The following is a 26,960-nucleotide window of genomic DNA, read 5'->3' as shown; positions in this document are numbered from 1 at the left end:
CCTGTAAGTTTCACAAGCAGAGGGTGGCACAGTGGCGCAGCAGGTAGTGTTTTGATGTGTTCTCCCCGTGTCCGCGTGGGTTTCCTCTGAGTGCTCCAGTTTCCTCCCATGATCCAAAAACACCCATTAGTAGGTGGATTGGACTCAAAAGTTTCTATAGGTTTGTGTGTGTTTGTGTGTTTATTGCCCTGTGAAGGACTGGCGCCCCCTGCAGGGTGTGTTCCTGCCTTGCACCCAGTGATTCCGGTTAGGCTTCAGACCCACCACAACCCTGAACTGGATAAATGGTTAGACATAAGAAAAAAATCAAATACTATGTAAGAAAAAAATTAATTTTAATTAAATTGGAGTACAGTATAATAAAATTCCCTAAAAAAAAAAAGAAAAGAAAATGCAGACATGCTTAATAAGACCACTCCAGGGACAGGAGAGGTCCATAACTTTAAAATTCAGCTTTCACATATGAAGCTATTTCAGTTAAAAGGTTTAATAGTAATGTAGGAATACAAATGCAAGAAAATGGTAACACTTCAGGGTATATTACTTTATGATAATTAAGACAGTAATAAGCCTTACTAAATAGTTAGATAATGTCACATATAATCATTAAATAATATTAAAAAAAAATTGGGATAAACTTGCACTCCTGAAATAATGCCAGATCTCATTTCTGTCATTCCTTAATGTTTGTGACTCAATCATTTAGTATTGCTTATTAATACCTTATTAACACTGTGCCGTTTATTAATGTACCCTCACTGTAAAGTATTGTCGAATATAAATAGATATTAAATGATGTAAGGAGAAAGTCTCTTGGTCCTTAGGCCTTAGTGAGTGTGACTGAGGGATGAAAATGGCATCTCAATATTCCAGAGGATTCTGGATTGGGAATCAAGCTTGGTTGAAGGAGCAGGAGCTGAGATGAAAGTGGTCCAGATTGGAGAGCCATGAGAATAGAGCTCGAAGAGGAGTGGTCCGGAGAGGAGTCAGACTGGTGACGTAGACAAAGAGAATGAGAAGGAGCATCCTCCGTCGTTCAGCCATCCTCTGTTCATCCTCTCTGTGAGAAAGACCCAAGTAAACAACGGTTGATCACAGAGCAGCGAAGGTCTGGGTTCGGTGGCTTGTTTTCAGGTAGGTCCGATATAATTTGACTAAGACCAGCTTTATTTGTGATGTAGAATTTAAGCGAATCGCACTGAGTGGTGAACGAATTGTTGTTGCTGCGTGATAAGGCGTCCATGTTCTCTTGTTGACTCATGACACACAGGAGCGCACTGGATTCTCTGCAGCGCCTTTACACAGTTTAGATGCAAAATGTTCTGTCAGTATTCGCTGTGCTGAGTAACATAGCTCTTTTAATCAGACGAAGGGTGTCTTTTTTTAAAGATTTAGAGAGATACGTTTTTGGGCGTTTCTCTGCTGGGTGTTGAGTATTGCACGCTTTCCCGTCAGTACGGGGCTTCATCATAACACACATATGGACAGACACAGAGAGACGAATACACTCAGAGGTTAATCAAGATGTTTTGGTTCAAAAATGTATACATAATTGGCACTGCGGGCTAATATGCTGGAGAATGGATTAATATTTGGATGACATGATAAAATAGATCATACAAAACAAGCATTAAAGCATATTAGGCAGCATTATGTATTTCTTTAACGAATGTGCACCTTACAACCTTTGTTTGCATATTTTATTATTGCTGTATTTAATGCGGCAGTTGCTTTTTTTTTGTTTGTGTGTTGAAAAATAATAGATGGGCCTAAAAAACATAATAATAATAATAATATTTTAATGTTATTACTACTGCTACTAATTACTACTACTATTAATAATACTAGAAATAATAATAACAACAACAATAGCTGATTTTAAGTCAGCCTTTTTGTCATGGCCAAGTATTTAGACACACAAAGTAAAATAAATAACTAAACATATTGCCTTTTTAACTCCACATTTGTTTTACATAAACATAAGCAAGATATTCATCGATGTGATGCAACACCTAGAAACGGGTAGCTTTTGGAGCCTCAGAGCCAGTGTTTGGGGCAGTATTAATATCTTACTTTATTCATTATGTGGCATCTCCTTGTTGAGCAAATAGTGGTGTATTTTTGTCCTTAAGTTTGTTAGTGTCTTTTTTATTTAATTGGTGATTAAAAGACACAAACTGTACCTTAACAGCATAAGACATATCATCCTAGCTACAGAAACGGACATTACAGTTGATAATGTTAAAGATGCTGAGGGATATATGTCAACCTCAAATCTTATGTATCTCTTGCGCTCTAGTACATTTTATGTGCAATATGAAAGTAAACTGATAAATGTATCTCAAACGTATTAGAAGTAGAGTGAGTTGATTGCCATGTCTTGCCTGTCTTAAATGTTTTCATCATAGTAGTCGTTGAGACCATAATCTATAATTTAGTACTGATCAGATTTGTTAAGTGATAGTAATCAGTCTTCAAATGTAATCAATCCTAAATAAGATTTTTTTCTTCAAATATCTGTACATTTGTGCAATATTTTAATTATATATATATATATATATACACACACACACACACTGCTGGTAACATTACCATAGCTTTGATCATTAACATCTAAGAGCATATTAAACTTTCTGCATTTCTTTGTTAATGTGTCATTCTTGACAGCAGTCCACTCTGCAGTCCTGCAAAATGGCTGGTGGTTTCTTGTTTGGCCTGCGTTTCTTCTCTCCAACAGAAAGAAAGAGCAGTGTTCAGTGACTCACTTTATTTCAGAGTCCAGACAGCATTTGTGGAGACTTTAAACTGCTTCCACTCCCACAGGAGCTCATACTTTCATATATTCTAACTTTTACCTGAAGCTGGTGCTACAGTAAGTAGTGTCAGTGCAGTGAACCTTTTATAATCAGTACATAGGCTTCTATGACTCTAGCATTTAGATTTTTATCATCATGGTAGCAATGCCATAGAAGAAATGTTTAAAAATTCAGTAACAGAGGTAACATTTACATCATAGCATACTGTTTTTAAATTGTATAGTATCATGGCATCATCTTGTATTGTGATTAGCATTTTTGCTTGTGCTTAGTGTTAGCCTGAGGCTAACATACTAACTTGTGGCTTGTGTGTTAGATATACAGACAATCTAAATCACAACATACCAATACTTTACTGTATATAGCATAAGGAAATGACATAGAAAATTGAAAATAAGTTTACAGTAACAGTCTGCATTTTAAAGTGCACTTACACTGTATCTTGCCACATTTTAAAGTGCATTTTCCCATGTTTTAAAGTGCACTTACCCAGTACCTACAGTTTATTTTACCACAATTTACAGAGTAAATTCCCTGTATGACTCAGTACATTAGTGTGTGTGAAAAATTAATTCATTCCAGTGAAGGTATTAGTTTTCATGTGCTAACAAATGAGCAAAAACTCAAAATGAGCTCAAATTGTAAAATCGGTGCCCTAAGAAAACCTGAGCATGACTTGCAAACCATTCCCTCATATTACAGAAAAGTTGAGCATGCATTAAACTTGTTCACTCTAATACAATTTTACAATAAATGTTTACCTGTGGCACCAACTATGCTCCTTAAGACTGAGCCAGATGACGATCAATCTGCACAATATTGGGTTAAGCCAAACAAGCTCCTTAGGTGTTTTTACACAATCCCTTTTTGTGTACTTAATAAGAAAGCGAAAACAGTGATAAACAACTACATAATTTAGTCTGCTTCCTGTTGTTTCTGTGTACTTACACAGGACCTTTTTTACAGAAAAAGAACAAAACTTCATTTGTGGTTTCTGTGTAATTAATAAAAACATTTTTATAAGTCTCTGCGAGCCTCATTATGGTGCAATTAACTTAAGTATTTGAAAGGTACACACTAAAACATGGGAAGATATGTAAATACCAGGTTATTACACTTAACGAGGCAAAGAAATTATATATCTTTTTGAACAAATGCATTTTCATAATGCTTACAGACATGTACTCTATCACGTAATATTATAAGTTTATACCCAATAACAGTGATATTTGTTCTTTGAGTTAGATCATGAAAATAATAATACATTTGTTTTTTCGTACTGTAGTACTAGTGTATAAAGCTGAAAATATATACAAGAATTCAAACAACTGTCAGAACTATTAACCTTTAAAGCTCTCTGAAGTAGTGAACTGAATATCAGTAACATTCTCAGGTGTGTGTTTACATATATTTATATCTGTAGCTTGAGTATAAATGATAATCAGGTCAAAGCATAGGATCTTCAGTCTGACAGCTAATATTCATCCTCCTATCAAAAATAGCTGGTATGTGTATTGTTCAAATAATGACAGCTGCACTAGCTTTGGTAGATCTCATTAAAAGTCTTTATTTTATAATATTCTCATATGTACCACTATAATTACACCTATGTTGCATCGCAGGTTAGTGAATTAGTAATAAATGTTTACATCGATATGCTTCTTGACACATTCTGTTCTATTTGCAGGCCAACACAAAATGACTAAAGAGGAGACCACTGAGGTAGAGGAGGCCCAGTCCAACTCTGAATTCTCCAGCCCTGTCCATGAGCCTCGTAAAAAACCTATGGTCCACCCGTCTGCCCAGGCTCCACTCCCCAAAGACTATGGTGGGTGTCTGTACCACTTTGATCTCCAGCTTAGCAAAGAAAGTTGCAGGCTGTACATCTACTTGCAAAAAAAAAAAAAAAAAAGTTCTTTCATGAGGGTACAAGAACAAAAACAGATCAAAGATATTAATCTTTGGTTGTCTAATATTGTTTGACTTATACATTGTATTGAATTAAATAATTATTTAAATGCAATTATTAGTTAACTTAATGGTTAGGGCCTGGTGACTAAGTATTTATTTTAGTTGATCACATTTAAGTGCATATTTAACATTTTCCCAAATTTGTTCCCAAAGTTTTGTCATGTAAAAAGCAGTGGAAGTTGCTATATGAATTTAAATCTGTTAACTTGGTAATAATGACTGGTCTACTAATCATACATTTACATAATGAAACAAATTTACATATTTTAGTTGTTAGTAATTAGTTTGGTTTGCACTTAAGACCCTTGATTAATGAAATCCAAACAGATTCTCTTATCAAAACTTAATTTATTTTAAAATTAAAATTTGTTGTTTAATTGAACCTAATTTAACTAATCTGCATTAACATTTACAGTAAAGAATTATGTTTATAATTAGCACCACATTTTTCCACAGATACCATAAATCTCACCTGAACAGCTCTTGCTAATTTCTTATTTTTCTCGTTCACTGTTTTAGATTTCACATTCTTTGACCCAAATGACCCGGCCTGTTTGGAGATTCTGACAGATCCTAATACTACAATCCCAGAGCTTTTTGCTATCATCCGACAGTGGGTCCCACAAGTACAGCACAAGATCGACATCATTGGTGAAGAGGTGAGAGATGGCATTATGTTTGCAGATCCTCTGATACTTGGTGTGAAATATTTTAATGCTCATTTCAGTGTTGTGCGCTAATTTTGTATAGATTGCCATTCATTTAAGAATAAATTATACACTTTACACTGCGTCAGACCAATACCTACTACATATGTAGTTATGGAGATCACACACAAATATATATATATTAGGCAGCACAGTGTCGCTGTCACACAGCTCCAGGGACCTGAGGTTGTGGGTTTGACCTACGCGCCGGGCGACTGTCTGAGGAGTTTGGAGTGATCTCCCTATGTCCGCGTGGGTTTCCTCCAGGTGCTCCTGTTTCCTCCCACAGTCCAAAAACACACATTGGTAGGTGGAATGTTTGAGCTGAAATACAAAAGGTGTCCATAGGCATGCGTGAATGTTTGTGTTTTTGCACTGCAATGGATTGGCGCCCCCTCCAGGGTTTATCCCCACCTTGTGCCCAGTGATTCCGGGATAGGCTCCCAACCCACTGAGACCCTTAACTGGATAAGCAGTTACAGATTATATTAGAACCATTCATTCATTAAGTGTTGTATGATCAAATGTGCTTTTAATTTACTAATTGGGTATAGAAAGCATATCTACCTGTGCATTTCATTGAGACCCTCTTTCCGTTCTGCAAACTTTAAACATCTGTGGCTCAACATGAATTTATGTCTTACTACCTCATCCATCCCTAACTAATTTATCCAGGTTTTATGATAAAATGTTTTGTATCAATGGAGATAAATAAGCCTTCTGAATTCTGTCAGTGATTTCTTGTGGCTGTTGTGATGAAGTGTAAATTATTAATTTTCAAAGAACAAGGAAACACACAATGAATGCATATCACAATAATTTTAGTCAGGTCTACAAGTATGACAAATCTGGAAATATTACACTGAATATGATGGTAATGAAGTCTATGGTCACCAAACACAGAACAGCCAGTCCTTGCAGTGGTTTATTGCCCAGAATTTGGTAACAGGGTTGGTAAGTGTGGTAACAGGGATAATAGAATTTTATATAAAGATTGCAGGGAAACAAATGCTTTCACATTTTTTCCTCATCATATGGCTTGAACTCTGCTTTATTACCACTCAGATTTTTCCAGCCAGTTTGCTACACAAAAAAACTGTTTGGCTGAACTTAATATAATTGCTTTCTTTAATCTTAATGGTTTTTTTTTATCCAATGTTTAATTCAGTTGGGTAATTTATTATAATCAAACAGGATAAGATGGTTTTAAAAAAAAAAAAAAAAAAAACTATGCCAATCCATTAGAGCTTCACATAAGGTCCACCACACTCCCTACCTACAGTCAATGTTTCTGCATCTCAACACTAATGCCCGGATCAGATTACATGAATTTAGCCTGATTCTGGCATATCTGAGAAATTTCCAGTGTCAGAACCGAATTTGAGCGTTGGGGGTGAGTAACAGTCATGTAGTGTGACATAATAAAAGATCAGTGATGTGGGATGCCCCACGATGAAAAGTCTAGCATGTTAGAATTTTTTGGATCATTTTGCCTAGCCTGACCTATCATATGGCATGTTCCTCGATGATGACCAATAGGAGGACAGAGCGCTGTTTGGCACGCATATGTAAACACAAGAGAAAGAGAAAGGCTGCTGCTGCAGCTGTCAGGTGGAAAAATTAAACTGAGGAAATGCTCTTGACATTTTAACACATTACCTCAAGTCATAGATAGAGAGAATATACTTATTCCAAACATACAGGAACAGGTCCACAATTGTGTTTTCTTCTTCTATTTGGAACACGAATCTGCCAGCAGCACACAGAGTGCTTCTGTAGCCGTGATTTACAGTTTCATGACCTGCCTCCCCGAAATACGCTGAACTCACCCAATGATGCAAACGAAGAATGGTCTGTGTCAAATGTGTATTGTTGCCAGTCTCCCGACCAAGACAAGGCACGAATTTATAGCGCTAATCTGACATAGTAAACGTCATGAAAGACAAATATTATGTAGTCTGATCCAGACATAAGGTTGCTGTGGCCGTTTATGATCTGAAAAGAAATCTACATCTAATATTATCCTACACGTTATTTATTAGGATCCTACACATAGCCACTAGGGTTGCTATGGTGGCTTATAATCCCTTTAGCAACCAGCTCTCCATAACTACGTTTACTCATTGAGCTCAGCCCATGAGTACCCAAACCACCCGATCACTATCTCTTCACAAGGGTCATCAGGTAAGGACCTCCTCTCCTTGGTGTTTCACTGAATTAAGCCCACAACACCTCCAGAAGGCTCAACATTGAAGTCTGGCATCCCAGACCCATCCCCCTCCAAGCCAGCTTTACAGTCCTACCTTACCCTTTACCATCAACAACCGTAAATCCACACTGGCCTCCCTGGTGACTAAGGCTGTCCCTATCCAGTTGCAAGCAGTTCCATGTGATCTTTTCGTGCTACATCACCAACAACAGCACCTCTACATTGCATCCACCCCCCCCCCCCAAGTAATCTGTGCTCTCCTTATCCACAACCACCGAGTAGACCTTTCAGCCATTTCTAATAACACCTTCACAGCTGCCCTTAGTTTGTAGCCCACTGCCGAACTGCACAAGCAGGGATGTAGCAGACTTGGCTACAAATCCCCTAACACCCATCTCCATCAGTGTTACATGTGCCTGCCAGCCATGTCCCCTCACCTCAGTCACCAAGGCCGCGTACTTCAGTTCCTTCCTTTCAAATGCTTCATCCTTAAATGGAACTGTTAACTCTATGAAACAACCTCTGTTTACTTTGAGTACAGCACCATGTCGGGCCTCAATGTAGTTAATGCAGTCCACCAGAAATTTGGACTACATCCACCAGAAATTTCCAATCTCATGCTCCACCCCATCTATCAATATTTGTTGCCTGTGCACAAAAACATTCCCTGTCACCCACAAACCTAGCGATTTTATTACTACTGTAATGTGATAGCTTACCCAGGGATGGGTTAAAACCAAGGAACCTTTAGTGAGCTACTAGTGAGTAGTTTGTTAATAGACAAGTGCAGAGTAACCAGAAAACAAAATTCAACAAAAAACAAAAAGGACTTCTAAATTTAAAGAAGGAAAAGACAACTAAACAGCCAAAGATGCCAAACCAAGAGCTCTGGGAAAAGAAGAAAAGCAATAAGCTTAAATCTAATAAGATATATATACACTTTTGTTTAACAAAAAGAGATAAACAAAGAATGAAAGACTCAAGAAGACTTCACAGGAAAGAGACCTATGAGAACACTCTAGGGACTTTACCAAAAATTACCAGCCAGGCTTGTGTGGCACTCTTAAAAAGAGAATCCCAAGACTGAGCACTGAGGTGCTGTTGGCTTTCCTTAAGTAGGAGGGAAACAGGTGCTGCTGATTTCTCTTAATTAAGGTGTGTTGGCTCCATGTCTCCCTCTGCTGGCTGGTGTTGGCCTAGTGGGCAACTGGGCCCCTGTCTGAACCCTTACAAATACAGTCACTCATAAATGCATTAACAGTCTAGATGTTTGCTGTCCAACAAACATGCAAAAGCTCTTATCACCTGATTATGTCTCCACGTATACTGACCCTGTGACAAAGTAACCTTACAAGCTGATAGAATATGCTTCAGTGTGCAACCCCCTGTACATAAATCTACACCTAGGGTCTTCACCTACTCACTGTCCAAGATTTTGCAGCATTGGAAGGACATCATAAGTTGCTCCCAGCAAAAACATAACATGATTTGCCTACATCGCCCACAACTCTTGCCAGGAAATCTTCCGCTTCTCTAGATTCTCACATCAAAACCACTGGCCTTGTTTTCGCTGCTGTTTTCCGTCCTCTTCCTGTTTGCGAATAAAATAGTCTTCATTTGCTTTCTCTCTGGTGATCCTCTGGTGGCCTTACCAAAAGCTTTCCACGAATCACCTGACCCAAGGCCTGCTCTTCCTCATTGTACTTGGCCAATCACATCCCTTAGCTCTAATGAACTCCTGGCTTCCTGCACTGCTACTTTCGGATTCCACTTAATTCCTGCTTTTGTGACTGGCGCTGCTGTTTTTACCACTGCATGCTTTGATCCTGACAAAATCATCTTGCGACTCACATTTGCACATTTAAATTCCTCAAGTAAATTTGTGGGTGGTAACTTCAGTACCCCTATCGCATACCATGCTACACTACTTAATCACTGCAGCACCCCAACCACTTCCTTATGGCCTTGTTTATAAACCTTTCCATCCTCTGTACTTTAGTTACAAGGTTGTTGCCCTGTTGTCCACCACCCCCAGTCACAAAAAAGAACCAGTGAATAAGCCATAATTACTATCTCCGTTGCCATTGTAAATGCTAATGTACATCCACTCATTATACTTATTTCTAATCGCTGCCATGATGTAACAAATTCCTCTGTACTAAAGCAAAACTGAATATCCTCAAAGTATGCTTTAACCAGGCAAGTAACCTTATATGACAACTGGAAGAATTTAAAGGCTTTCCACATAGGTTTATGTGGCACTGAGCCAAATGCATTAGATAAATCTCAGAAAACAAATCGTAAAACCCTGCCCTCTTTCTTCACTTTCTGAATCTGATTCCAGATCATGCGGCTATGCTCCAAACATCTTGCAAAGCAAGAAACCCCTGCCTTTTGTACTGACATATAAATGTGAATACTTAATGTTCTTAAAATTTCAACTTAACCCATTAATGTTATCTGAACTTCATTTAATAGTGTTAATGAAACTTATGATAGTTAAAGTTAATCTAAAGCTAATGTGTCAAGCTGGTCTCATTTATTTTACTTACGTTGGTCCAAATTACTGCACTTAGATAATGTAATAGAATTAATTGTGTTGGTTTAACTCATTTTAATTACACTGGTCCAGCTTATTTTAATACTTTAGGGTCTAATGACATTTTGTAGATTTTTGCATAGATTTTTGCAAGCTTTTTTCTGAAACTTGTCCTTAAAAACAGGAGCAAGAATGTTAACAAAAGGAAGAAGGTCCTATGTTCTGGAGTATTGCGTTCCGGATCCATTACTCTGATTAGCGGCTAAACATTAAGTTGCATATGCCCAGGGGAAACATTTTGCTGGCTGGGTTGATGACTGTGAGGGAGGCACTTCTCCTGAGGTTGATTGTGTTGTCACAGGCAGAGATGATGATCATGACAGTTGTAGTGAAGCTGATTGGTGTATGCATGCATCATGAGGTTCACTGGGCCCTGAGAGCTCTGAGTCCTCTCTGTAAAATAAATAAAAATGCAGGTACTACTAAGTCAATGGAAAGACAGGGTGGGGACACACTGCCTTTCTTGTTCTCATAAACCTAATGTTGCGCTCTATACTGAATATACAATTACTGGAAATCTCTGTTCGTAAGAGATGAACAGATGAAAAAGAAGTCAGAGTGGGATCAGTGCATATGAGAGTACAGAGAAGTTATGGCTCTGGGAAAGATCTGTTTGTTCTGGTTTCGATACACCTGTAGCATCTGCCAGAGGGCAACAGTTCAAACAGTTGAAAACAATTCTGCGCTGTCCTTGGTGATGTTCTGAGCTCTGCAGAGGCAGCAGGAGGTGTAGATGTCCATCAGGGATTAGAGAGGGCAGCCAAAAATCTTCTCTTCTGCCTTGATCACCTTGTGAAGCCTCCCCTTGTCTATGGAGCTATATTAGGGTCAAAAGTTAAAAAAAAAAAATCTGAAACTGAAAGTTCAAATCTTTAGAGTGAACTTTGAAAAATACAACAATGTATTCAAAATTAAAATAAGTGTAGGATGACTTTTCTCAGTTTATAGAAAAATAGAATTTAGATTTAATTGTTTTATTTTTACAAATAAACAATTTTCACTTTCCTATAGATTTTGATATTTGAAATCTTATATTTTTCAATTGTAGGTTTTATGTTTTCAGTTACAAATCTTAATTTTTTTAGTTTCAAATCTTTTTTTCATATCTTACTTTCAGATATTTTTTTTAAGTTTCAAATCCATTTTTTTTCAGTTCAAATTAAAGCCCAATTTAAGATGGAACAGAACTTCAGACTAAGAACCTGGGGAATAAGGAGCTTATTCAGATTCATTACCAACTCGCTGCAGCTTTATCCTGATGGAGCGGACGCCATCACCAGCAAAGTGCTGGGAAACTAAAGTGTGGCTGTGGAACTACGCACTCTGACAGAGTTAATAGCTTTTACTGCGATAAGGGCGTAATGTTTTCTAAAAGAGCTCCCTATAGAGGACTTTGTCACTAAAGTCAATGTTTTACACTGAATATTGCATATAACATGAGTGTTCAGTGATAGTTCTCATTGTCAACACTGAGGAAGCTCCTCCGCCTTCATTGCTATGCTGTCAGTCGTTATACCATGCCCTTCGCTGTCTCACCTCCCACAGAAGAAAAGGGTCAGAAGTCTGAAACTGAAACAAAAAAGATCTGAAACTGGGAAAAAAAAAGGATCTGAAACTGAAAAAAAAGGACCTGAAACTGAAAAAGAAAGCATTTGAAACTGAAACAAAAGGATCTGATAGGGAAAATAAGATCTGTGATCGAAAAAAAGATATGAAACTAAAAAAAAATTAAGATTTGAATCTGAAAACATAAAATAAGCAATTTAAGAAATAAGACTTCAAATATCAAAATATATAGGAAAGTGAAAATTGAAAATAAATAATTTATTTAAAAAAATTATTGAATCAAAATTCTATTTAACTGAAAAAAATCATTCTACACTTATTTAATTTTGAATACTTTGTTGTATTTTTCAAAGTTCAAGATCAAGATTTGAACTTTCAGTTTCAGATTTTTTTTTTCAAATTAACAAAACTTTTGACCCTAATATAGCTCCATACTTGTCTGCCTCAGTGCAGCTCCCGTACCATACTGAGATACAGTATGTCAGGAGGCTCTGAATGGATGAGCGATAGAAGGTTAGCAGCATTCAAATCACATATGCACACAACTAAATAAATAAAATTCTAAGAAAGACAATGGGTTGTGCACAGAACAATATGATGAACATATTTATATTATTTGGAAGGGAAGCTTACTTTTACACAAGGACATAACTTGTACACAGTAAACATTACTTATCAAATTTACACAGTAAAGTGAACATAGACTATGAACTTTCACAATGTGAAGTAAACATTACTAAGAGGCAGACTATGAACTTTTACCTAGTGGGGAAATCATCAGCTACAAAGGGACCAACTATGAACTTTTATAATGTGAAGTAAACATTACTAAGGTAAAGAATTTTTTTGTGAAAGTTCATGGGTATTGTATCACGCTTTAATTTCAAGCGTTATGCACATAAGCAGCATTTAGTCACACACTAAGTCCGCCATTACTGAGATATCAAATACAAAATGTATATTTGTAATATACACTCACCCATCTTCAAACGGATATATTTTGTTTTCGTATTACTCTTTGTCATTTGACTCAAACCCCTCGGGCTTAGTGATTTCTTGAGAATCCATTGATCAGTTTTACACAAAAACATTGATGGACCAATTCACCAATTACAGAAGAGACCCAGATGACGGACAAGCAAACCAGTTAGACACGGCGAGAGTCAGAGGATGAGAGTCATATGTGAGCTTGTGCGTTCACATCTCATGCATCTCAAGATATCACATAAATCCAAAGAGGCTCACAAGTATAAGATTAATTCATTTTCTTTCATTTGGGTTGATTGATTTACATTTAATTAACTATTGAGATAATGTTCATTTAACACAAATATTTTAAATATATTTTACAAATTGATTAAATCGATTTTAACACAAACGAATGCCAATTCTTGATAGAGTGTATACTCTATCAATTACACGCACTGTTGCCTTGAATCGATCTTGCACTACACAGAGCTAAGATCTAATGACATTACCGTCAAAGCTCAAGAAAAGTGGCTTTAAAATAATCATGTCTTCAAATATCTGTCCGATTTTCATTTAGCATCTCGTTTAAATTTTAAATACTGTCTGAAGGCTCATTCTCTCTGACTTACAGGGACTTTGACCTTTTAGGGTAACCTTCATTATTCTCCTCATAAAGCTCAGCTTGTTTGTTACCTAATGCCATGATCACAGTAGAAGGAGAGACGTACTGATCTGAGGTATAGTTCCACTGTCTTTATGAGAGGTGTCAGGTTTCTGGTGCTGTGAGGACTGTGGTTTATGAATCCATATTATTCCATTGGGGTGGGATCCATACTATATTTTCTAGCCTCTGCAGGACCTTATTATAGTTCCAGAACTATATGCAATTATCAGATGAATTGGAGACGCCTGGTGAGAATGATGAAATCTCAATTATTGTCAAACCAAAGTGAAAATATGACCAGTAGCTTATCCATTTGTGAGGGCTTAAACTAAAAACTACTCTATCATAGTAACCTATTTTTCTTTTGTGAGCTGTGAAGAGGATGAAAGTCAAGGGCTTTTTACTTGCAACAGCAGATCCATTTGGACATAGCTCTGTATTGTAAAATGGAGATGTTCTTTTGATAGTTTAATTTTTTTAAGTATGTAATATGGGGTGGCATGGTGGTGCAGCAGGTTGTGGGTTCAAACCCCACTGTGGGTGACTATGTGAGGAGTGTGTCTGTGTGGGTTTCCTCTGCGTGCTCCAGTTACCTCCAATGGTCCAAAAAAATACACATTGGTAGGTGGATTGGCTACTCAAATATTTCCAAAGATGTGAGTGAGAGTCACCCTGCAATGGACTGGTAACTGGCACCTGGTAGGCTCCAGACCCACCACTGACCCTGAACTAGATAAGTGGTTACAGACAATGAATGAATTAATGGGGGGAAAATAATGTAATACTGAAAACCACCCAGAGCAAGGAAAAATCAAAAAGATTTCTTTAATGTCCCTGTACTGTCTCCTTGACAACAGTGAGATCAGACAGAATTACTAAGGAGAATTTATCATGTCTCCAGCTGCTGAAATTTGTCTCCTGAGAAAGATATCATTAAGCTCACGTGTGTTTCCTGAACAGCTTTTAACTTTGGAATCATTTCTCAAGATCTGTTTTTAAAGTCAATTCACTGTTGATCCCTATCTAAACAAAATGTGTGCCTTGTAATTAGCCATTCATTAAATTGACTTTCATATAATATGAAAAATTTGTACATTAATATGAGGACCTCACAGCACTCCACGGCTGGTGAAGAAATTAAAAATAGCAAATAAATAAATAAAAACAACTTGCACATCTGTTGAAAAGGGAAGTTTGGCAATGTCCCTAGAGACTCTAAGGCTATAGGGATGTGGCAGCTGAGGCTATAATCCTCCTTCTAGCCTGACAAGAATCTAAATTGATCCTTGCTCTAAATTGCTACCTTCAGTAAGAGAAGCAACTACAGTTGCTTTCCTGATGTCACAGTGGGTGGACTGACAGAGGCAGACGCAAATGCTGTTATAGAAAACCAAAGAACCATGACAACACAATGTTGTCACACACAGACCAAGGACTAAACAAACAGAACCTGGACTAAGTAAACTGAATATATACAAAGACCTGGGGACTGGGACAGAAGCAATTAGAGCAGAATATAGAACCTGGAAAAAATGGACTAAACAGAAGACAACAACCACTGACATTAACAGCCATACCAAAGAACAGCGAGGCGCAAAGAGGCTCACACAAACCAGACAAGTACAAAGAAACGCTGAAACAAATGGGCTTAAATACAAGAGCACTGACAAGGAACACCTGGGAAGGAAAACGAGAAGGCAGGGCAACAGATGAAACAGAGGTTGGGACAATGATACAAGGCAGGGCTAGGTTGGAGGGCAAAACTAAACAGATTTATATATATATATATATATATATATATATATATATATATATATATATATATATATATAAATCTTCTTGCCCAAAAGAATTATTAGTTTTATTAGTATTAGTAGTTTTTATTAGTATTAACATTATTAGTGATTAGTAATCAGTCCTTTTTTCTTGTTTTTGATCCAAATAAAACACCAAGTTCTCACAGCCATAAAATGGCTGCCAATTCTCAGTAGATGAGTTTCAGAGACTGGTGGAAATTGGAGTGAAAAGTGAAACAGCAGTCTTGAAAAACAGCTCTCCCCTTCTATGCATTAGTTCTACATCCTTTCCTTTATTATTAAATTAGAGGAGTTCATCCTACTAATGTCCTCATTGCCTAAGAATGTGCTCTGTGAAATGCTATTAAAGAGTTCTTTGTTAGTTAGGAGTAGGACTGGGCTATTTGAACACATATTATCAAATTAGGATGCCAATATATATTCATGAGAATATTGTGGAGGATATAAGTAGTCAAAAATAACAAACTAACGACATATTTTATTTGAGAGCAAACTCTAACCTGTTTAACTAAATTCTGCATAGTGAATAATGAATTAAAATCAATTTATTCACAGATATAAGGGTTGATTTGGAAGATCTGGCACTACTAGTGCATTCTGTTTGTTCCAACATATCAAATATAAAAAAAATTAATTATGATGATCCAGCGTATCATTCATTCATTCATTCATTCATTCATTGTCTGTAACTGCTTATCCAGTTCATGGTCGCGGTGGGTCTGGAGTCTACCCGTAATCACTGGGCACAAGGCGGGTACACACCCAGGAGGGGGCCCCAGTCCTTCACAGGGTGAAACACACACTCACACATTCAGTCACACACTCACACCTACGGACATATTTGAGTCACCAATCCACCTACCAACGTGAGTTTTTAGACCGTGGGAGGAAACCGGAGCGCCCGGAAGAAACTCACACTGACACAGGGAGAACACACCAACTCCTCACAGACAGTCACCCAGACCGGAACTTGAACCCACAACCTCCAAGTCCCTGGAGCTGTGTGACTGTGACACTACCTGCTACACCACGCTGCCACCCCTAATGCATCATGAATATATTTATATTTTTGCCATATTTTGAATTTAGTAAGAATTTTACATTTTTTACAGATTTTGAAGCGTGGTTGCCATGTGAATGACCGTGATGGGCTGACAGACATGACCCTCCTGCACTACAGTTGCAAAGCAGGAGCTCATGGAGTGGGTGGGTTTGGCCTCTATTTCAAACAGAATAATGGCTCTATGTCAAGCAGGATTGTGTTCATTTGCCTATGTGTATTGAACTATCGGTGATTTTATGGCCTTATATTGAACTATAAGATTTATTACCACATAGTAATGTAGCATGACTGTTAATAAGCTGTGATATATTTTCTGTCAAAACCTTGCTGTTCCATTTCTTTATAGTTTTTCACAATTTGAAAACAGCATCTGCATCTAATGTTGTATAAATATTTAATGAAAAATGGATCAATAGAATTGCAATAACAGTTTTCATATTGTGGTCTTACAAACATATACTTAGTTCAAGCCTAGAAACAAACGTAGTGAGCACTGGTACATCTGTTATTGAGTTACAGTTTGTGGTTTTAAATATTGCTTTATATTGTTTAAGTTTTCTGGATTTTTGGTATCATATTTTCCAGAACCAAAAGTTTTTGTACACTTTCAGAAAGGTACAAACAGAACAGTACAACAAGGTAATATACAGACACATTATAGTCACTAAATGTACAAACAGTGAAAATGTACCTTCAAAGGTTTAACTGTGGGTATAAAGTGCAGTTGTGCTCTTTAAAGGTACATTAAATTCTACTCTACAGAAGGAGCTGTGAATATTTTTAATCATTCATTATAGAACTGTGTAAAATAATATAACTCACTATAAGCCCTGGAGATGAAATTAAGCATATGAAATCAACTTTAAAATCTACAATTATTATAAACATGATACAATGATGTTCCCTAACTTAAGGTATTGAAGGTACCACCAGGGACAGTTTTTCTAAGAGTGTAACACAGAAAACATTTTTATATTTCCTTTAATTTAGTGTTGCAACTGTTTCATTTGATTTGTTTTCAGGTGACCCCGAGGCTGCCCTCAGACTGACCAATCAGCTGATTGCTCTGGGTGCAGACGTGAGTCTGCGTAGCCGCTGGACTAACATGAATGCACTGCACTACGCTGCTTATTTTGATGTGCCAGAGTTGATCCGGGTTTTGCTCAAAGCATCTAAGCCTAGAGGTTAACACACACACAAAAACACACACACACATACAAACAGTGTTATATATTCATGCACTAGACTTGGACACTAAGATCATATATATTGAAGTATTTTGTAATGGTGGTGGTGGTGGTGGTGTGTGTGTGTGTGTGTGTGTGTGTGTGTGTGTGTGTGTGTGTGTGTGTGTGTGTGTATTTTGTGCTTCTGAACAAAACCCAGAAGTGTGCAGAAGTCACAGACCTGCCTTCATAAATTGAATTTACATATATACAGATACTTCAATGAACAACACACTCATGCCCACCAACACACACAGACCTCTTTATTTCACTCTGTTCTGTCAGAATTGTCCCAGATCAGCTGATTCTGAGCCTGAGTCATTTCTGCAGCCTCACTGCAAGTCCTGTCCAGCTTCTTTTATGTTTCCTTCTTGTCCCCTTCCAGAAAACACTCAGAAAAGATTAAACTCAATAAGTCTACAGACAAATAGTCAGACTCATACATACACACACAATCTTGCTCGACTGTGCCCATTTCATTAACCCTGTATTGATCTTTCTTGCCAGACAGCTTCAGTACAGAATTGGCCATTGATTTTCTGCATTTTGCCTTCATAGTGTTGTCTTCTGCTCTGAATCTGATCAAGACATGCAGATGGAAAGTGACATATTAGTCAGTTCCCATATATTTCAGATATCACAGATATTCAAGTGCTTATATTCACAGTTTAAACAGTAAAATCAGGTTTTTATAATCTCAAATGTATAAGCTTGGGATTTAATGGCAAATGTTTTGCATCATATAAATAAGCCGCTTATGACAGGACTAATGAGGATTTCAAGCTGTGGGGTGTCTCATTATAATACTCTCTAATGAATCAGCAGGAGTTTGTAAATGTGCTTACTGGCCTTTTTCTCTCTTCCTTCAGTGCTGAATTCCACCTGCAGTGATTTCTTCCATGGCACAGCTCTTCACATCGCTGCCTCCAACCTCTGCCTGGGAGCTGTCAAGTGTCTGTTAGAGCATGGAGCCAACCCCACTGTCAGAGTAGGACTCATTTTAACTGCTGACATTAAATCTGTGGCAATTGAATAATCTTGTGATTGAATAATCTTGTGATTGAATAATCTTGTTAACATCAAATCAGCCTGTCATTTTTAAACCTAAAGCATTATTGTTGTCATGTCATCACTGAAACAAGCAGAACATTATTTTACATTTTTCCATGGTGTGTTTCTGCATTCCTGCTTTGCGCCCAATGATTCCATTTAGGTTCAAAGTCACCAAGACCCAGATCAGGATAAAGCGTTTATAGAAAATGAATGAGCATTACTATTTTACATCAGTAATACATTTAGAGTTGTGTGTGTGTGTGTGTGTGTGTGTGTGTGTGTGTGTGTGTGTGTGTGTGTGTGTGTGTGTGTGTGTGTTGCCCAGTGAAGGACTGGCAACCCCTCCAGGGTGTGTCCCTGCCAGGCACCGAGTGATTCCGGGTAGGCTCTGGACCCATCACAACCCTGAACTGGATAAGCGGTTACAGACAATGAATAAATGAATGAATGAATGAATGATATACTAATAAACAGGCATGTGCACAGATAGACCCCTAGTGGTGCTCAAGTACCTGTCTTTTGCCCTGGATGAGAAAAGAAGTGCCCTTTCTGCTGGAGTCAGATTTTAAAAATAAAAATTGCCCTCTGTCATCAATTCCCCCCAAAAGTGTTTTGATATCTGACATATCTGGCATTTATTTTAGTTCTTGTGAGAATCCTGCCACTATCTGATTTGTGGCTCGCACAAGTTTCCGCCTTGCCCCTCCGTCCTCCTTCTTGGGTTAGCACTCATGCAGTGCTGAGCGCCAAGCCAAACCACAGCTACACACTTCTCCTTTGACCCACAGCATCAGACAAACAGGTAATGACAGTGTTTGTGTTACCCTTGTCTTTGTCTGGTGCAGAATTAACCCCAACACTTAACTTTAGAGCCCTGCTGAAAACATTATGTGGCTACTGGCCCAATGTTTCCTTGAAAAAAAAGGGGGGAGGGCATTTAGGTGTCACACCCGCTGCAAACGCTTGCCTATTCATACAAATAGTATCCATGCATAACTTTTATTGATTGTGTTAACAAAAATAAATATATAAGTTAAAAATCCTATTGTTTTTTGTTTTTTTGTTTTTATTTTGTTTGTTTGGTGGGCGGCATGGTGGTGCCTGGTGGTGTCGCAGTCACACAGCTCCAGAGTCCTGCACCATGTGACTGACTGTGAGGAGTTTTTTGTGTGTTCTCCCTGTGCCTGTGTGGGTTTCCTCTGAGTGCTCCAGCTTCCTCAGTCCAAAGAAAAAAAACACATGTTGGTAGGTGGATTGGCGACTCCAAAAGTATCTGTAGGTGTGAGCCTGTCAGTGAAAGTGTGTGTGTTGCCCTGTGAAGGACTGGCGCCCCCTCCAGGGTGTGTTCCCCCCTTGTGCCCAGTGATTCCAGGTAGGCTCTGGACCCAGTGACCCTGAACTGGATAAGCGGTTACAGATAATGAATGAATGAATTAATGTTTTTTTTTTTGTTTGTTTGTTTTTTTTTGTTTTGTTTTTTTACATTTTGGTGATGGGTGCCTTTTTTTTAGTCTAAGCTCCTGCCCCAAAAACGTCTGTGTACATGCCTGCTATTAACTACCAATAACTAATAACTTTTTTAACAAAATTAACTAAATTGCAAAGGATAAGATCCTGATGTCTTTGTTAAAAATTGGATTAATTCTGTCCTTTGGAATGAATCTAACTATACATTTAAATAGTACAAGAGAGATTTTATCATCCTCTTATTTACTTTTTCTGTAAATTGCTTTATCTCTGGCCATGGAAAAAACTGAGAAAGTTTGTTCTTAGGTCAGATACTACACAATATAAATACATTTTCAATAAAGGTTAGGACTACCTTATAATTAATTAAATATATAACTGCATATTTCCTGTTAAAATGGTATAACAAACAAATTGATTCATTGAATAATGTGTTTTTAATTCTAATTCTAATTGGATGCATCTGCTAAGCAAAGTTATCTTCTAAATGTTTGTTTCCTTTCAGTGTTAAATATGAAAAGCATAAAAATGCATGAGGTAGTGTGGACTACAATGTAGCAAGAGCTTGAACTTCATATAAATTCAAATCCTGTCTGCACAGAAATGTGTGCCTTTCAGTGCCATTGTAATAGGCAGTAAGAAATCAGGATCATTTTAAGTCATCTATCATCTTATCATATTTCACAGATTTATTTCATTTTAGAAACCTGTGAAATTATTTCAAATAATTCATGACTGAATTTTGGTTTGTTTGCATCAAAAGGTGAGAAACCAGTTAATGGATGAGAAAGAGATACTTATATTAAGCTGTAATTTACTGTACTTACGTAGATACAGTGAATGCCCTCTTATTTTTTCCTTTAGTATATTTTGATTTTATACTTCTTTGTTTCTCCAGAATAATAAAGGCCAGGTCCCTGCTGAAGTGGTTCCTGACCCCATGGACATGAGTCTGGATAAAGCAGAGGCAGCCATGGTGGCTAAAGAGCTGAAGCAGCTGCTGCTAGACGCTGTGCCATTGAGCTGTAACCTTCCTCGCGTCACTTTGCCCAACTATGATAACATCCCTGGGAACCTTATGCTCTCTTCCCTTGGCCTCAAGCTGGGTGACCGCGTGGTTCTGGATGACATGAAGGTGAGGGAGAAACAAATCCAGAAGTGAAAGCTGAGAGAAAAAGCAATTTTTTAGTATTGTTTATACAGGATTAAAATCATAAATATAATATCTATCATATTTTTGTGACATTTACAAGTAGACTGATTTCTGTAGTTACTGGAAATTAGCAGTGGGTGGGACAAAACAATTGTTATGCTTTTGTCACAGTTTCATTTTCAAGAACGTTTAAAAAAATGAACAAAGCTATAAAAAATGTTTGCACCATTGGAAATTAGGGCTTGTTTTCACCATTGAATGATCAACGTCCATTATTCGGAATGCTAGTTTGCATTGCTAATATTTATGTAGACAGTTCACTTTCATTATAATTTCATTGTCCACTATATTTGTGATAACTGGAGGGTAATAAAATCATTTAGACCTAATAAAAATAAAACGGGTATATATTTAAAAGAAATAGAGTACACTGCATTTTCTACTATGCTTCAAAGAATACACATAGTCCCAGACTAGTGGAGGATACTTTTACTGTAAGCGCATCCATTTATATATAGCTTGTGTTTCTCCCTCAGACTGGCACACTCCGTTTTTGTGGCACTACTGAGTTTGCCAGTGGTCAGTGGGTGGGTATTGAACTGGATGAGCCAGAAGGCAAGAATGATGGTAGCGTGGGTGGAGTCCGCTACTTCATCTGCCCACCTAAACTGGGTAACTACATCTTCATCTGTCTTTCTCTGTTCACTGTTCTCTATGAGAGGAGATGATGTATGCATTCAGTAACTGACCTTCTTTTTCTAAAAAACTCTGTCATCTGCTGTCCAGGAATCTTTGCTCCTGTGTCCAAAATCAGCAAAGCTGCTGAGCAGACCCCCTCCTCGGTCACATCCACACCCAAAACTCCCCGCATGGACTTCTCCCGTGTCACTGGCAAGATCAAGAAAGAAAAGAAGGAGAGGGAACGTGAGAAAGGTAAGTGAAGTATTCAGTACAGTATATCCCCAAACTTACTGTGTTCACAGTGCTACTGTTGCATTGTTGTAAGTGGGGAAAATGCCTTAGATGACACATTTTTTTTATTCTTTTCAAAATACAAGCATTTTCATACTTTCTCCTCTAGCCATGAGGAAGAAGTCTCTGTCAGTGGCCAGTCTGGATCCTGATGGAATGAAAGTTGAGGTGGGGGACCAGGTTCTAGTCGCTGGACAGAAGCAAGGAATTGTCCGTTTTTATGGAAAGACAGACTTTGCACCAGGTATGCTCCAAGTTTGAAAAGTTAGAATTTGAGGAATTTGGATAAAATATTTCCTACATGTAATCTGTGAGCAGTATATGGAACAGATATATAGCCAATATCTGACATTAATGTCCATTATGTTGGGCCTTATTGTGTATTATGAATGTGTATATTACTCACGACTAGGTCTTTCATAAGAGTTGGGGAATGCCAAAAATTGCTATAGTGTGTTATATATAGCATGTCCAGAGATTTATAGAGCCTGCTGATGGTTATATCTGTGTTTGTGTGGGTTTATTCAGGGTATTGGTTTGGTGTGGAGTTGGAGCAGCCCACTGGAAAGCATGATGGCTCTGTGTTTGGAGTGCGCTACTTCACTTGCCTGCCTAAATATGGAGTTTTTGCTCCACCATCCCGTGTTCAGAGGTAAGACATAAGCAATAATAAAAATAAAAACAACAATAAAAAGGTGTGGTGCGCTGGTACAAGTGGATCAGACCCAGCAGTGCTGCTTGAGTTTTTAAACACAGTGTCCACTCATTGTCCTGCTCTTTGGGGCTCTAGTGAGGGTCCTGACTGTTGAAGAACAGGGTGATAAGAGGCTAACAGTTTATGCAGAGCAATAGATTGCATTACAGTCTGTAATTGTAGAATAAGAAAATGCTCCTGTGGACAGTGGAGCTGAGACAATGGACCATCAGTGTGGCAACAAGGAGGTGTCATAATATTATGGTTGATCTGTGTCCATTCAGTTTTGTCTTATACCAGTTCTGAAGCTGGGAAATTGTCAACCATAATGTTTTGTGGATCTGACATTAATACTCATAAGTATATAAAGCTGATACTTGTCAAAATAAAGTTTATGATGAATGACAGCAGCCCTTTCACACACTAGAAGTTCATATTTATCTCCTTTTAGATTAGGATTGATAAAGGGTTTGACAAAACACCTGTGTATAAATGAGTAGTGTCAGTAATAAACAAACAAAGAAACAACTTTAGAATTACTGGGATTTTTAATCTGCAGAATTGGAGGGCCGAAAGATTCCCAGAGTGACGGGACACTGGTGAAGAAAGTCCATCAGGTGACTAGTAAGTATAACGATAAGGAACATCCTCATCTTTTCTGTCCTTAAGGTTATGTATCTGCCTTCTCTTTTCATACTGTTTGTAATCTTTAATCATTTTAAAGATATTTATAGCATGTAATGTATATTAAATATTTCTGCTCTGATCAGTCTCACCAGCTTTACATTCCATGCTTGCAATATTTTGTATGTGAAATATTAAGTGTCATATATTGGTTATAATGTGTAACAGACATTATTGTTATTTTTGTTTTTATGGCACTGCCATTGGTTTTTACACATTTAGTAAACTTGATTGATTTAATGGAAAGTGGGAAACAAAACTAAAATGTATACAGTTGATAATGGAATTTATATCTTTATGTTGATGTATGCTTTTTACCACTGAATATGGTTCCCATAAATATAGAGTTTTATTAAATGTTTATCAATGACAATGTACTAATTATGATTGTGTCTTATCTTATCCCTTAGTGTCACAGCCAAAGCGTAACTTCAACGCAGTGAGGTCTCCCAAAGACATCACATCTGAGACTTCTTTATCCAGGTATGCTAGACTAGCTTGTGCTTTAAAAGTGAAATATGGGCTCATTCCACACCAATTAAAAGAGGGTCAGATTTGTCATGGATTCTCATGAAAAGATTCAAGCTAAAACCTATATTTAATTCATGCCGGTCAAAATATCATAGCTGTGCTTCTATGTTTTTTACAATTGTGCTCAGAATGTTTTTAACGTTTTGTCCACCAGGTTAAAACATCTTAAGTACTAAAGAAGAAATATAAGTCATTATGAAAATATAGGTTATTTTGTAAATTCATTGTTTATAAGATATATTTTTTTAATAATGTAATCCAAAGATTAATTAAATTAATTTTTAAAAAATGCATCAAATCTGTGAAAATTAACATTTGTTTAGAAGCCAATTTGAATCAGAATTTAACTTCAAATATTGCATGTACTGTATAAATTATATATTATAAAAAATATATAAATACATTTTCATGGGAATCCATCGTGTAACTGCACAGGCCCTGGGTAAGATGGTAAAGAATGACCCATATCAGTTTCCAAGGACCCTATAGACGCCCAGTTCAAAGTGTGATGTGTCTCTCTGTTTCAGCAGGTTGCTGTTTTGTTGCTGGTTTCCCTGGATGCTTCGTGCTGAAATGCAATCTTAAACTTACTCATGACTTCTCCTCCCATCTTTCTGTTCTTCCACAATGACAAAATGCCCCTTTCACTGTCTGTCCATCATTAATTTTTGATGTTTTGTGCATCACACAGATTGTCAAACACAACTGTGCGATAACCCTCTACAATCTTTCTCCTCTGAGTGCAGTTAGCAAAAACTAGTGCCTTGTAAAGTTACTAACGTCCTGCATTCCACTTGTTAGAAGAAAAATAACTGAACAATTGTTCTTGAAATCTGCATTAGGGAAATGTAACCCTAACAAAAGCCATTTGTTAGAACATAACAGTTATTTTAAGGTAGATGTTTTTTAATTCCATTTGTCAAAAATCACCCTAAAATAAAGGCCACAAATATATACTCCTAAATGTCCTTGTGGGCTTTTGCATGTGTGTGTTTTTGTTTTAGAAAAACACCTTTTCTGAGTTTGCCCACATCTGAAATATACTGTGGCTGCTGCTGCTAGAGTGTGCATTCTGTCTTAAGTTCAGTATTCGGTAGAAAACTAAGCTTTTAAATGCCTTCTTTGTTAGTTATCTGAGTACTTGATCATACATAGATGGTTGCCCTCTGTCCAAGAGATGTTTAATAACCTTGCACCTATGCCTGCTGTAGTAAGAATAAATGCAGATTACCTTTAGCCTGATGTCATCTTAAGCTGCCAGAAAAAAAAAACCATCAAAACAAAAAAAACACTACAGGGTTTATAGTTTTAGTCATAACTGTCTTTCCCAGTGCAAGTGTGGATTATAGCTGTGTTGCCATCCACTGTGCAGAGTTGTGTACAGTGACAGTAAGTGTATTTGTGAATGGAATCTACATATCTTCAATAACATAATTAATAATTCTTCCCAAACCTTACGTCTGATTATTGGTCTCAGGAAATTCTGCGCCAGGGTTAATACAAAATAGACAGGACAAAGATTTGGCCTAATTACAGGAGATATGTCCTAAGGAATAAGTATGAACACACAATTCACCAGTGAACATAATGTAATCTAGTGGTGGTAACACGGAATCATTTTTTGTAAAGGAACTGTAGAGTTTGCATAAGTGAAACTTGGTAAATTAGTCACAACCCAGGATTCTCCACCAGATCATTCTTTCTTCCTATATCTCATTTTGTTTGTGAGAGGATTTGTCAAGGCTCTACTTCCACATCATTAATTTTCAAAATTGTATGTGATTATACCTGTGTCAGCAAGCATTTAATTACAAAACCAACAGCAATATCTGTCTACTATATGAATATAGTTGGTGTTTCTGTGTACAGCACAGCATGAGTAAGAAAAGCTCCAGTCACCTTCTTCCCATAACAGATTAAGCTGTTTTGAGTTCAGTTTTCTTAGCTGAACCTTTCATCACAAGTAACATTGTAAAATTCAGACAGAATGTGGGAAAAACACATCTAGTTTAGCTTGTGCATTTTCTTAAATACCTTTTTATACAAACATCCTGAGCGCAGCTGAAAGTTGCTCATGTGTTACTGAGTTAGTGTTGTAGTGCAAACATTGATTAGCAAAGACTAGTAAAATGGCATTTGAGTGCAAAACGTTCAAAACTCTATTGCCCAGTAGTAAGCATTAAATTTAGTGGAATCTGACCATTTGTGCCAAGCGTATTGTTTTAGGGTGAATTTTAAAGCTATACTTGTTTCATCAGAATTCTGTTTCTCAGGACCACTTACATTTCTTATCAACTCCATTTTCAGACATAATTCAATGGCAAAAGAAATAATGAGAGAGATATTTTAACTGTAAATTATAGAGTGTATTTACCCTCCCTCACTCTCTTATTCCCTATATGATTCCCTCTCAGTATCAGATCAAAAAATATCTCATTTTAAATAGTTAACACATTCTGTTATTCTACCCAGTTGTGTAGCGTACTTGGTATGATTTACATTGTAAACCTTTCTTTATCCAAAAAGATATATTTTAATAATTTCACTATGTACTTTTTAATGTGCATCAGTTGGAAAACCTGGTGACAAATATCCATGCTGTTGTATTCATGTGAACTATGTTCTGTAAGAAAGATTTGTGAGGACTGTAATGCTGGAGTCAGTTCTGGTTTAGCTTACTAGGCTTCTGCATGCTGTATTTATAAATTTGTGCTTTTCTTTTTTTTCTCAGCAGTATATTAGCATGCTAATTCCTATACACTGAGGATTCTACACTAATGGATATACTATTAATAAACA

At 37.2% G+C, this 26,960-nt stretch overlaps 1 protein-coding gene across 3 annotated transcripts; it reads left to right on the top strand.

Moving 5' to 3' along the window:
• Positions 1-998: 998 nt before the first annotated feature.
• Positions 999-26,960, top strand: clip3 (CAP-GLY domain containing linker protein 3). Of its 3 annotated transcripts, none has more exons than XM_066678573.1 (14): positions 999-1,134; positions 4,504-4,644; positions 5,307-5,446; positions 16,431-16,524; positions 17,404-17,565; positions 18,477-18,595; positions 21,026-21,262; positions 21,817-21,952; positions 22,067-22,213; positions 22,362-22,496; positions 22,781-22,904; positions 23,506-23,570; positions 24,041-24,113; positions 24,692-26,960. In XM_066678573.1, exons 2-14 carry the CDS (start codon positions 4,515-4,517, stop codon positions 24,744-24,746), a joined length of 1,617 nt encoding a protein of 538 aa, XP_066534670.1. In that variant the 5' UTR covers positions 999-1,134; positions 4,504-4,514; the 3' UTR covers positions 24,747-26,960. The 3 variants fall into 3 exon arrangements, with proteins under 3 accessions (XP_066534670.1, XP_066534650.1, XP_066534659.1); XM_066678553.1 differs by having other exon boundaries at positions 24,689-26,960; XM_066678562.1 differs by lacking the exon at positions 999-1,134 and adding an exon at positions 2,737-2,872 and having other exon boundaries at positions 24,689-26,960.

This window comes from Hoplias malabaricus, chromosome 1 (assembly GCF_029633855.1).
Source record: "Hoplias malabaricus isolate fHopMal1 chromosome 1, fHopMal1.hap1, whole genome shotgun sequence".
Taxonomy (NCBI): domain Eukaryota; kingdom Metazoa; phylum Chordata; class Actinopteri; order Characiformes; family Erythrinidae; genus Hoplias; species Hoplias malabaricus.
Note: the sequence above shows the minus strand (reverse complement) of the source record. Positions and strands in the feature narration are given on the sequence as shown.

Excerpts from the sequence above, each read along its gene's own strand:
- clip3 (XM_066678553.1), top strand. The coding sequence starts at position 4,515 with ATGACTAAAGAGGAGACCACTGAGGTAGAGGAGGCCCAGTCCAACTCT. Across the intron at positions 21,263-21,816 it reads TGGTTCTGGATGACATGAAG|ACTGGCACACTCCGTTTTTG; the intron begins GTGAGGGAGAAA and ends TTTCTCCCTCAG. Across the intron at positions 24,114-24,688 it reads TCTGAGACTTCTTTATCCAG|CAGGTTGCTGTTTTGTTGCT; the intron begins GTATGCTAGACT and ends TCTCTGTTTCAG.